We start from the raw sequence: 12,481 nt of genomic DNA, 5'->3' as shown, positions 1-12,481 counted from the left end.
TTAGGGAGTGAGGAAGCAGGGAAACAAACTCTTCTTTCTCTGCCACTTTCAGAACAGCAGATCTTGACAGTGATTCACTAGATGGATGTAGGGGCCAATTTAAATTCTTAAGAATTATTACCATAACCATTCTCATACCACTACCCACATTCAGAAGGGTCTTTTCATCATAGACATAGAGACTCAAAGATAATTGTTTCCCTGTAAACGGAAGCAAAGCTTTTAACACAACCTCAGTACGAATAACCAAAGCCAAAAAATGCTGGTAACACACAAGCTTCAGTCTAGCACTGTGCAAGGAACAAGACTACCCAGCATTCTCTTTACCCATATAACTATATCAGATGAATTTTAAATCAAGTACTTGTTGTAATTATACTTTACTCATCTGGATCCATGGTGTAACGCATACTATGTAATCATGATATATAATATCATGAATAATAAGGGTGAATTTTGTATTATAATAAATACAATGTCTAATCAACCATTTTCGGGAGCAACTGCTACTACTCACAAAAATTTTAAATCAGTATCAAAAAAAAGTTGTGATTCAACTGTTTCTACTTCTGCCATAAACCCTTTAAGAGTAAGGATCATTGCTTGTGAATGCAAAAAAAAAAAAGTGAGACGATAGTGAGACTATACAGTATACCAGAAGTCAAATACATATCAGATTAGAAACTAGGTTTAAAATATTTTTGTTCATAGTGAAAAGAAAAAGAGTTCATTTCCAAATGTCTAGGAAAAGTCTATGGAAATACATTCAATTCTAGGAGTGCAGTCAGCTAAGTACAGTAACAAAATTGTTCCCTTTGACATGCCTAGGTCTCACACCTTTTATTTAGAAACGGAGAAAGAGTAATTTTTGGAAAGAGTTTAATGTTATAAGGCCTACAGGAAGTCTAAAATCAACTTACACTGCTCTTGACGTCTTTCAGTTTTGGCAGGATATCTAGTCCAAACCCATCAGCTTGTCCTCTTGTCCTGTTTCCACCATTCATGTAGTTTCCAAAGGCAAGAACCAAACCCAAGACCTGCATAACTCCTGACCCATTTTTCAGAGTCTACAAAACAGAAGAGAAACTCAGTAATATTTACTGTTAACAGTATAACTGGCAACAGTTTTTAAGCAGATTTGTGGACACTGTTTAGAAATACTTACATCATGGCTCAAATATAGGACATCTTCTGGTGAAATACAAAGATGTAGAATTTTATCAACATATTGTGAATGAATGAAAAAATACCTCCAATTAAGATTTCTAATTAAAAATATAGGAAAGCTGTATGGTATTATGAGAGGTGATCATTCGGGAAAACTTAAATAGTAATTTCTTAACTGGTGCTGACAGGAATTTTTTTATTTTTTTATTCAGGAAAGGGTTCTGCAATAAGTCCCTAAAACACCTGTATCAAATAACTAAAACATTTAGTTTAAAACAAACAAACAGAATAAGTGATAAAACAAGTAAACATAATTTAAAATGGTTTTGAGTTATTAAAGTACTGATAAAGGTCCGCTTGTTAAAGCCATGTAGTATTGTTTTGTTTGTTTTTGTTGTTGGAGGTTTTGTTTTTGCAGGGGACCACTAAATTACAAGAATCTCTTCCAGCTACAGTCAACATTGCTATCTCTAAATCATTTTAGACCTTGGAAATATAATTTATTTGTGCTTCCAAAATACAAGCAAACACAACATGAACTGAACTGGTATTCATTTGGAAAGGAATGGCACAGTCACTATAGAGAAAGATTTTGCTTTGACAAAAGGAGACAGTGCTGATATGCATTGATGGCAACAATATGATATAGTTCAGTACCAAAAGCTAATCTTAAAATTTGCTTTGATGTTGAAGTACAATCATAAAATGTTCTATTCTGCAGGACTGCTATCCTTCAGATTTAATGAGCACTTAAAGTAAATAAAGAAAAAACTTTTGAAATATGAGTACAACTTAAGATTAAATATCAAAAATTTAGCTCTACCTCTTTATGAAGCACAACCTACCTCACACTGTTTCTGTAACAATTCAAGTTTGCGATGTATTGAACAAATGCTTTCTGAAAATGTTGACTGAAACAGGATGCAAAATACACGTTCAGAAAAGTTGGGAATTAGTGAGAGTTCATAGAGGAACCTGTAGGAACAAATAAAGAAAACGTTTAGAGCCGATGTCAGTACATTCAGAGGCTGGGCTTTTTTTGTTGTTTTGTTATGCTTTTTGATTTCTTTTCTATTTTAACATGTATAGCTAGTCTACTGCAACATGTAACTTTTTCTGAAGTAAACAGAATTATTTTTTAAGTACGCTCTTACTGTTCTGGCTTATCCAAAGACTTCGCATTTTCTTTTTCCTTAGATGCCTTGCTGTGCTTTTCTATTTTTTCTAATTCATCCGATTGTGCTCTCTGGAATAAAGAAACAAAGTAATTAAGAAGTGTTACTTAAAAACCCAGTCAAAAAGCACAAACAGATGCTCTTGTCACTAATCTCATTTATGGATTTTTTTTTTCCTTTCTGGTATCTGCTTATAGTAAAACTACTTTGTCCATGGAGTGATTTTAAGTGTAAGTACATTAATGAAAACAGAACAATCAATTTTATTGATTACTGATAATCTGTAAAAGATTTATTCATTCAACCATGTATTGAGAACAATCTGTGTCCCCCCTCCCTTTGCTTTGACTATTTATAAAACCCTCGGATCAAAGAGCTTTCTTATTGAGATGTGTTTTTCTTTCCAAGTCTATTGGATTGCATTTGCATGCAAACTGATTTTTAAATAAATAATTTTTAAATAAATAATTTTTAAATAAATAATTTTTAAATAAATAATTTTTAAATAAATAATTTTTAAATAAATAATTTTTAAATAAATAATTTTTAAATAAATAATTTTTAAATAAATAATTTTTAAATAAATAATTTTTAAATAAATAATTTTTAAATTAAATCATTTAAATAATATCCACTACTTAAAACAAACAAACAAACCCACCTAAATGAAAATGTCTGCATTGCTTACTGCAATTAAAACTTTATTTTGCATTTGGAAAAAGCTATGGAATAACAGCAATTAACTGATTTATAATGGAGCTATCATATATACCATAATACATGAGAACTACTGCATATTTCTATGGAGCAAAATTATTTTCATTTTGTATCTTAATAAGTAAAAACAATTAAGCTGCCTAGTATCTTGGAGAACTCTGTGGTACATTTTGTGGTCTCTTCAATATTCAAATCAAAAGAAATAGAGCTTCACTTCTTTTTTTGTATCATGGAGCATGGAAATTGTTTTTTATTTCCAGTTACAGTGCTGGAAAATTAAATATCATGGAAAAGAACAGAAATGGAAAGAAATTTCTCCTCCTGACCTTTCTTTTGACATCCATGGTGGTTTTCAAAATAGATTCAAAATAGATTCAAAACATGAATCTGTGCAATAATGTAAGAAAAAGTAGGAAATATAAACATAGATATAAATAAATATAGATATATATATTTATTTATATTTATTCTTTTAAGAAAACACTGCGTATGTTTTTGAACTTACTCCACCACAGATCTCATAGACAACAGTGGAAAATTATGTTCTAACTACTTAATGCCAAAGCAAAAGATTGGCTGCACCTGTCTTGCCTGATTTTGCATGATTAGCACTATTAGAAGAATTAGGGAACTAGCTAAAATCATACTGCCATGGCTCCAGCAGCAATTTGAAACTAGAAAGTCAGGTTTGGACAGTTCTACTGAGGTTGTTGAACATCTCGTGTTAAAAGGGAGAGAATCCTTACGTGAAACAGAAAGATGCCTCAGTTTCTCTGATCAATCCAGTAAGTCTGGAAATGACAACAAGACCATTTGACCAACCAGAACAGATTGCTCTGTCAGGTTTTGGATCTCTCTCAGGATGGAGACTCCTCAACCTCTCTAGGTAGTCTGTTCCAGTGTCACATTTACAGAAAATAAAAAAAAAAAATTAAAATGGAATTTTTATTTCTAAATGAAATCTCCAGCATTTAAATTTCAAGAGGCCCATTGCCACACTAGGCATTACTGGTCTATCTCTGTACGTTACTCCTTACTCAGACATGCTGGGTAACACCTCCCTGAGCTCTCCTCCAAGCTTACCCTTAGCTCTCTCAGCCTCTTCTTGTATGACATGTCCTTCATGCCTTTCATCACCACCGTGGCTCTGCACTAGACTTGCCCCATGTCCGTGTCACTTGCACTGGGGAGGGCCAAAACAGGACACGGCACCCCAATTTGGGCTCAGCAGTGCTGAGGAGAGGAGAATAATACCTTCCCTTGACTTGTTCAGTCCTTCCTCAATCTATCATATCTATCTTATTTTTAAGAGCTAGTCTTAGACAAACCTGGGGATTCATCCTCCAAAGGCACTGTTCTAGGTATTGTTTCTTTTGAGGCAGGTGTAGAATATAGGAATATAATTACAGTAGTAAGTTTTGTTTTATCCTCAGGAGAAGGAGCTTTTTAGGATACTAAGGTCTAAAAAATGGATTCAGACATTTTAGAAGACTCATCTGGACATGGAGTGAGGATTAGGAAAGATGTCTCTCTATAAGACTTAAACAAGCATTAGTTCTAGATTGAATAGTCTTGGCTCCAGGCCCAATACATAACAACACTCTTTTCTTCCATCATAACTTCATTTCTCCTACCTGTCAAAGAATTGCATCCATATATTTTATAAGTACAGGGGAAGCAACATGGATACTATTTAATCAAAGGAAGTAGCTGCATACTGAAATCTATGTCACCTGTTAGCAGAGGACTGTTTGAGGTCAGTAAGAGAATCCAAATCTGTGAGCAGTGGCATCTATCCTTCATGTTGGAAACACCATAATGTTCTAGCTATACTTAGAGCACATTCTCACAGTCAACAGTATCATGTTGTATCTGTATTCACAGCATGCAACTTTAAAGAATAACAAAAAAAAATTGCCTTAAAGGGTTTATCTTCTAACAATAGGTAAACTGATGATAAAAACAAAACAAAAACAAAACAAAACAACTTACTAGAAATATTGATCTTCAAAAAAAAATGGCATTCTAGGATTTCGGTGTTACAAAGCCCTGACACAGAGAGATTTCCTTCCAAAAACTTGTGGGAAATACAACTAATCCTTTGCCAGAGCATTAAACAAATGAGCACTTTTCTTCCTTCTTAGAGGTCTGACACAGTTCTGTAGAAGGGACTCTAAATGGTCAGAGTTAGCTTTGACCCACAAAGTTTTCTGACAGGCCTGAACAGACTCCAAAGCTATGAGTGCAACAAAGGTGATCATAATCAGTCTGAAATGAGTGAGTTGGGTATGATATGTTTGTCCTTCAAATTCCACAGGAAAATTCTTCTGTTACTATGTTAATGCTTATTTTGTTAATCCTGACAAAAAGGAAGAATTAGGCATGCCCAGTCACAGGGGGGAGAAGCAAGAGGTGGAAATCAAATGCAAGAAAAGTAGGATTAATGGAAAAACTAAAGCTATGTGTATGTGTATGTATGTGTATTAAAAATTACTTTTGTTTTATGCATTCATTTAAGTAACTTTCAATAAATCACTGAAGATATATATTAATATCTTATATATTAATATATATTAATTTAAATACCATTGCTAACTTATAGTTCCTGTAAACTTCCAAAGCTATTTAAACAAATAGTTTTTATAACAAAATTCCTATATTTTATTCAAAAATAATAGACATATACACGCATATACATATATTGGTTTGAAATCAAATGTGAGATATGATGCTTTACTCCATTTTTGACAATAGCCACTTAAACTGAAGAAAAAATAAAACAATAAATTCTCCTAAAGTATTGCATTGATCACAAGATATATTTTAAAATTAGGAAATATAAGGACAATATATTTTTAACTCCTGAGGTCAACTCAAAGATCACCTCTTTGTCACAGTATCATCCACTCTATCCCCCTTGCCCAAGAAATATCAGAACTTCTGTCATCTCTCACAGATATTATTCCTCCCTGTCTTCTAAGCTGCAGGTGAAAGAATCCAAAACTTCTCCAACAGCCAGTGTTCTCTGCTATCCTCATCCCTGGAATACTTTTCCTAGTATCTTATCTAAATCTCCCATGCTGCAATTTACTATTTCTCCTGTTGCAAAGACAGGAGTATGTCCTCAGCCAAACATATGTTTTACTCTGAACAATTCCACTACATTCAGGTTTCGACTAGTAAATCATGGTTTTAGCTTAAAGTCAGTGTTTTACTTGGCTCTATTAGTTACTGACCCACGTTTCTTTAATCAAAGTGTAATACTCAAAATAGAAGTGTTTCAGCCTTATTTTAGGCTGCTGTTGAATATGAAAACATTTTTAAAACATTATACTGTATATGAATATAGCAAACAAATAAAAATATTGCATAGTTCCAAACTCTTACCAGAAAGGTCAGGAGCCACCATCAATGTATTGCTTCATTTAATAAGGAATTCCTGTGATCTACTGTCAGAACACACTTTTCTAAGCTTTTCAGCCAGCCTTTGGAAGAGCCAATTGGGCTTCCAAATTGGACCAATTGGCCCAATCTTCCATGGGCTTTTCTAGAACACCCTGTGACAGCGTCAAAGCCCCCCCTCTCCCCCAACAGTCTTCAATGCCAATGCCTGCAATACTACTATACTACTACAAATATAGTTGGAAATAGTTGGAAATGAGATTGGTTTGGCATTATCTTCTCTTGACAAAGCCATAATGGCTGTTATTCAACTCATTTGTTTGATTTTAGATAAGTGCAAGTAGCTAATTTACTCACTCTGTAATTTTCTCAGTAATTAGCTTATAATATGAATATGTATTTTACACATTCTCTTTATCTAACAGAGAGAATACTTTTTTTTTTTAAGGCTTTTTTCAAAATTCCTAATCTAGTTTTCAACACCAGAAGTTTCCATTTTTGAGCACTGCTGGTGCTGTTGAGAAGAAAGGCTTACTTTATATTTTGTGTTAGGGAGCAGGTGTAAAGAAAAGAGTTCTTAACTTCACCTAGACATTCATAGCCAATGAAAACTTAAAAAGAAAAAAAAAAAAAAACACAAAAATGAACAAAGATCTCCATTTCATTTCTAATCAGTAAAAAGTCTGTTGTCTATCAATAAAAACTACAGATCTTAGAAATCTGAATGATGCCAGGCAAGACAGCATTGTTCTAATAGTCATGTAGTCAGACTCACAAGAGTCTAGGTATGCGAATGACATGATTTTTTAGGGAGATCAAATTTATTTATTAAACTTAAACTTAAAAAACCCTTCAATTATTCAATTTACGCTCCCTGCCCCCCCCAAAAAAAATCCTCCAAAAGTCAGTTTCCCTACTAACATTTTTTTAAAATTATACTTCAAAAAAATTTCAGAAAGAATGTAAACGAAGTATAACACAAAATAAAAATTCTGGGTACTTTAAATTATGACAAAAGAAATGAGGATGACAAGTCTTCTGCACAACTATTGTTGAAAATTATTTCTCAAAATTGTTACTTGTTAGCTTATTTTTGTATGGCTAATGTTTATCTGTTCTCAAATTTGCAGATAGATGAAAAAAAAAAAAGCTTTTGTATTACCCTCCAGCATTTGTGTCAAAAAAGAACATTCAATACATCCCACAAAATTCATTAATCTGATTGTATTAACACCTCTTTGAATGTCAATGCTCTTTATTTCCTTTGTTTATATATATATATATATATATATATATATATTACAAATAGAACAGAACAGTGTAATATACCAGAATTTTATGTTAATTATATCTAAAATCAGGCACCATAAATCTGATAGAAAGACCACAAAAACATGCTGCTTCAGGTTTTAACTTTTTTCCCACTTTTGCCAGTGTAGAGTCTTATGAATCTTATTTAGGATCAAAAATGTGGTAAGGGCCATGCTTCCACTTTACAACATAATTCTATTTCCTGTACTTTTCTCCTTGCAACAGAACCTTACCTCTGACCTTAGATCAGTTTGAAAGCATTTATTATTATTCATATTTTATTTTTGTTCGGTTTTATTTTTGGGAATGTAACATTTCAGAAGTGACTTGTCTAAAGAACATTGTCAAAAGTAAATGAAACAAATATATACAAAGATATCCTCGTTAATAGCAATTATCATATTCTTTCAAAGCTGCATCTTGTATAAGAGGTTTGTATTATCTTGCTGAAAAATGTTAAGATGGAGCATTTTAATTGTCTGTTTAAAAAAATCACAAGAAATAATTGGGGAGAAGGTTTGAATTTTAGTGGTAAAGTAGAGGCAAACACTGCACACTTCTTGATGCTTTTGTTCTTACAAAAGGCATTTAAAGGTTTTTGAAAGCACTGAGCTGTCTTTTAAATATATGGATAGAACAGAATGAAAGAGGAATTAAAAAACTATAGATATTTGAATTTGTGATGTAAGGCAATTTTAGAAGAACAAATGCAGAAAGCAGAAATAATCCTTTGATACAGTTTTCAAGCAATTCTTATACACATATTTTCACAATACAGTGAAAATACAGCAGGCTTTAAGCCTAACCTGATTTCAAGAAGGGGTATTTAAGATAAAATGTCTGCTAAGAAGCTACTTGTTTTCAAGGTGAATATTCACTTCTCCGCAAATAATTTTATTTGTCATTATAACCACTATAGTTAAAGACATACAGTGAATTGATAACTGTATTCAGTTCTATCTGCCTTCTTCCTCTCTAAATAGACAGCACCTGGAAAAAAAAAGATCTTAAGGAGTAGGGATGAAACAATTTCTCTTTCCCTCCCCCCCATAGCAAATTGAAAAAAAATCTGCAGAAAATATTTTTTATAATATCATGTGATAAATGTATCCCCAATCTTTGTAAAATAGATGGAAACAGGAAAAAAAAATATTGTAATGATAAAAGGGTAAAATGGAATGCAGCTCATTAAAAGTAAATTATTAACTGACGGTTGACTGACTCCAAATTGGAGTTCTTTGTGTATAAAGCAGAGAAACCACCAATTTAAAGTGCATGTTTATAAGATATAAGTAAAAATACAAATAAAATAAAATAAAATGCAGAGAAAAACTGAGCCCACAAGGCCATTCTGGTAGATGCTAGCTGTGAAAACACATTAAAGTTCCACATGTAGCCTTATCTACTAAGGCTTTCCTATTAATATTGTCTTAATACATAGTTAATTGTCAACACATCTGAACAGCTTTATAAAGAAAGCTGCACAACCATATGTGGGAACGATAACACTGTATGATCCAGGACTGCAGTAACAAAGACTTTCTCACTAACTCCAGTACCAGTTAATACTATTAAATTATTGAGAGCTTGGGTCATTGGTGGGGTGTGAGTTTCTTCATTTATAAAAAGTCACTAAGATATATACAGTAACTTTGTGGTTTAACAAGACTTTAATTCCTCAGTAAACAGGAATTGAGCCCTCGGGACTGTGGTTTTTGAAATTAGGGCGTGTTTAGGTTTGGAGACTGCCCAAATTTCATTCACATTTGAGAAGGGAAAGCACCATGCCAGACATATGCAATCAGGGAAAAAAAAAATACATTCTGATGGAAGACTATAAAACAAATGCTGCCATATGTTCCATAAAGATCAAATAGAAAGGCTTAGAACTAGTATAAAGGTATTTAAATATCCAGAAAAAAAATCCAACTCAATAAATAAACTCTAAGAACTAAAAATTTGGTTAATGGCTACAATATAACAGAGTTAGTCACCTTATCCCCACCCACAACACAGAATGAGGCTGAGAATTAAGGGAAGAGTCAAACATGTTAGTGCCTCTTGAATCACCTATTGCTCACTTTTTTTTTTAATTGAACAGTATTTTTATAATTAGTGAAGCTACCAAGATCTGATTAATATATTTGTATTTTCAATCTGTAATCAAAGATAAACAACAACAAAATAAGAGGCTTCTTTTCAGTCAGTTTTACCAAAGTACCCAGCAACAAGATTCAGCTCCTCTGATGAAGGTCTCTCCAAATGAATTGAATCATGTATTTTTTTCCTGCTTTCTTGCACCCAAGCAAATATAGTGATAAAGTTGGGCTGATACATCTTTTATTCACAGAAAAAGTCTATAATACAGTCATTCAAACTTTCTGAGTCTTCCCCAAACTTACATATATTTTCCTCAATTAGGCCAACTTTTCCCAGACATTCTCAGTAATTAGCAAAAGTTATTACGAAAGCAGCATAATAGCATTTGGTATTTCAGCAAACTGCAAATTTAGAGGTAATCCATTATAATAGAATTCAGAAGTATATTACAGATGAGATTAAGAAAGCAATTGAAAAATATCCTGTTAGCACAAATGATATTCAGCAACAAAAGAGGACTACTTTTTAAATTAATAAAGTCAAATGCAACACAAAGGAGCGAAGTTTTGCAAAAAACTGATCATCAGGGCAGTATCTGTTCCATACTTGCAATAACTCAATCTCTTACAATCATGCATATGTAATATATCAAATTACTTTTTTTTTTTTTTACATGCTAAAGAATGTGTGGAATGGGATATAGCTGTGCAAGGAGGCATATTAAAAATAATGCAAAATTATAGAATATTTTGGTTTGGAAGATCACCCAATTCTAGCCTCACCTCCCACAAGAGCAGGTTGCCCAAAGCCCAATCCAACCTGGCCTTCAACACTTCCAGGGATGGGGCATCCACAGCTTCTCTGGGCAACCTGTTCCAGTGCCTCACCATCCTCAGACGAAAAAATTTCTTCCTAACATCTAATCTAAATCTCCCCTCTTTTAATTTAAAACCATTCCCCCCTTGGTTCTATCACTACAGTCCCTCACAGAGAATCCCTCCCCATCTTTCCTGTAGGCCCCCTTTAAATATTGGAAGGAAAAATAAAAATAAAGAAAGAACACATGACTGTCCAAAAATGCTATAGAATAAGGATGAGAAGTGTTTAAAGTGTAAAGATTGGGGGGTGGGTGTGGGGGGGTATAGTTCAGACAGGTTTCCATTAGGTCATTATCTTCCTTAGGAGTGCTAGGGGAGCTAATTCTTCAGGGATGAAATAAGAACTGTAGAGCTTCTGAGTTCTTGTTAATCATAAGCTTCCCTTCCCCCTCCCCCACCCCCACTCAGAGAGGACTAGAGCTTAACTCTCTTTTCATGCCTTAAAGTGTTTCATTAATGAGAAATTCCAGAAATTAATAAATCATTCCAAAATAGGCCATAAAAACAGTTCCCCCAAATCCCCCAAAACCAGAAAGGTGCACATTAAGGAATTTATTATTAAATTATAACATGATGGAAATAAAAAGTCCAATGCACACAGCTTTGTGTTTTGGAGGGTAAATAGAGAGCCTCTTTGCTCTTTCTGGAAATACCTATCCAGACCTCTATGTCTCCAGGCAATGTGCTCCAAGAAGGCAGTAATGCTCACTGGCCCCAGCTGAAGACAGAAATGTCCTTCTGAAATCCACCTCATTGAGTTTTGTATTTAACTTGCTAAAGCCAGTCTTTGACCATACCTGAGTACATTCTGAATCCTTGATTTTGCATATCTAATAGTCAAACATACTATGACGATAAGCACCAGTCATTTATGAAGCCTCCTACTTTTCATTGCATTAACTTAGAGTAAGCCTTTTGCTTTCAAAGAGCTGAAATTATTTTGAAGGAAACCCTGAAATAACAATTAAAACTACAGTTCCACAAATGAAATGGTTGTTCTTATTAAAACAAATGTTTTTAATTGAACACAATTGTTATATTAGTGAAGTTACTAGGGTAAGTCTTGGAGTGCAAGGTCTGATGCCTATTGACCAAAGACTGCCCTACCCAAAAATACATACAAGGGTAAAAAAAAAAAAAAAAAAAAAAGGAGCACAACTAATTTCTCATTTAGAAATCGAATCACGATACTATAAGTAATAGATATACTCTGTATAAAACACATGAAGACTATTAATACAGTTCAACTGCTTATTATCTTAATTGCTTTGGACAAAATAGTCACTTCAAAATAGGACATTCTACAGATTTCTTACAGTTACTGATGCAAGACAAAAATACTTTCATATGGACCTGCAGTATTCCTTTATTTTATGGACTTTGATTACTCACATTCTCATACAGGGCCTGAAGGGTCTCTAGGTCAACCACAGAATTGTCCAAGTTCACAACAGCTATAAAAAAAAAAAAAGAATTAGTTGTCAAGATGATAATCCAGCTGTGAAAGAAAGCCTGAGCACAACACTCAGCAATAGTTTTTATGACCTATTGGTCATACAGCTTAAGGGTTTTAACTTTATTAATGCCTCGAATAGTGCCATGCCTAAGACTATGGGCTAGAAACCTGGCAGAGCCAGGTGTCAAGTGTTAAAGAATTCATTTCCCTTCCCCCAAACACATACACACACAATCCCACGAGTATGGCCATAGCCAGAGATCAGAGATAAGCTT

General features: G+C 33.5%; 1 protein-coding gene across 3 annotated transcripts in view; it reads right to left on the bottom strand.

Moving 5' to 3' along the window:
- Window positions 1-12,481, bottom strand: part of FMN2 (formin 2) — a 160,697-nt gene that overhangs the window by 58,872 nt on the left and 89,344 nt on the right. For all 3 annotated transcript variants that reach the window (XM_068676284.1, XM_068676283.1, XM_068676282.1), the window contains exons 10-13: window positions 12,143-12,204; window positions 2,322-2,413; window positions 2,013-2,142; window positions 921-1,067 (exon numbers count right to left, since the gene is read on the bottom strand). In XM_068676284.1, the coding sequence (XP_068532385.1) occupies window positions 921-1,067; window positions 2,013-2,142; window positions 2,322-2,413; window positions 12,143-12,204 (431 nt within the window). The remainder of the gene's footprint in view (window positions 1-920; window positions 1,068-2,012; window positions 2,143-2,321; window positions 2,414-12,142; window positions 12,205-12,481) is intronic.

Source organism: Anas acuta, chromosome 3 (assembly GCF_963932015.1).
Source record: "Anas acuta chromosome 3, bAnaAcu1.1, whole genome shotgun sequence".
NCBI classification, from domain to species: Eukaryota; Metazoa; Chordata; class Aves; order Anseriformes; family Anatidae; genus Anas; species Anas acuta.
This window is presented reverse-complemented; position numbering and strand designations above follow the sequence as displayed.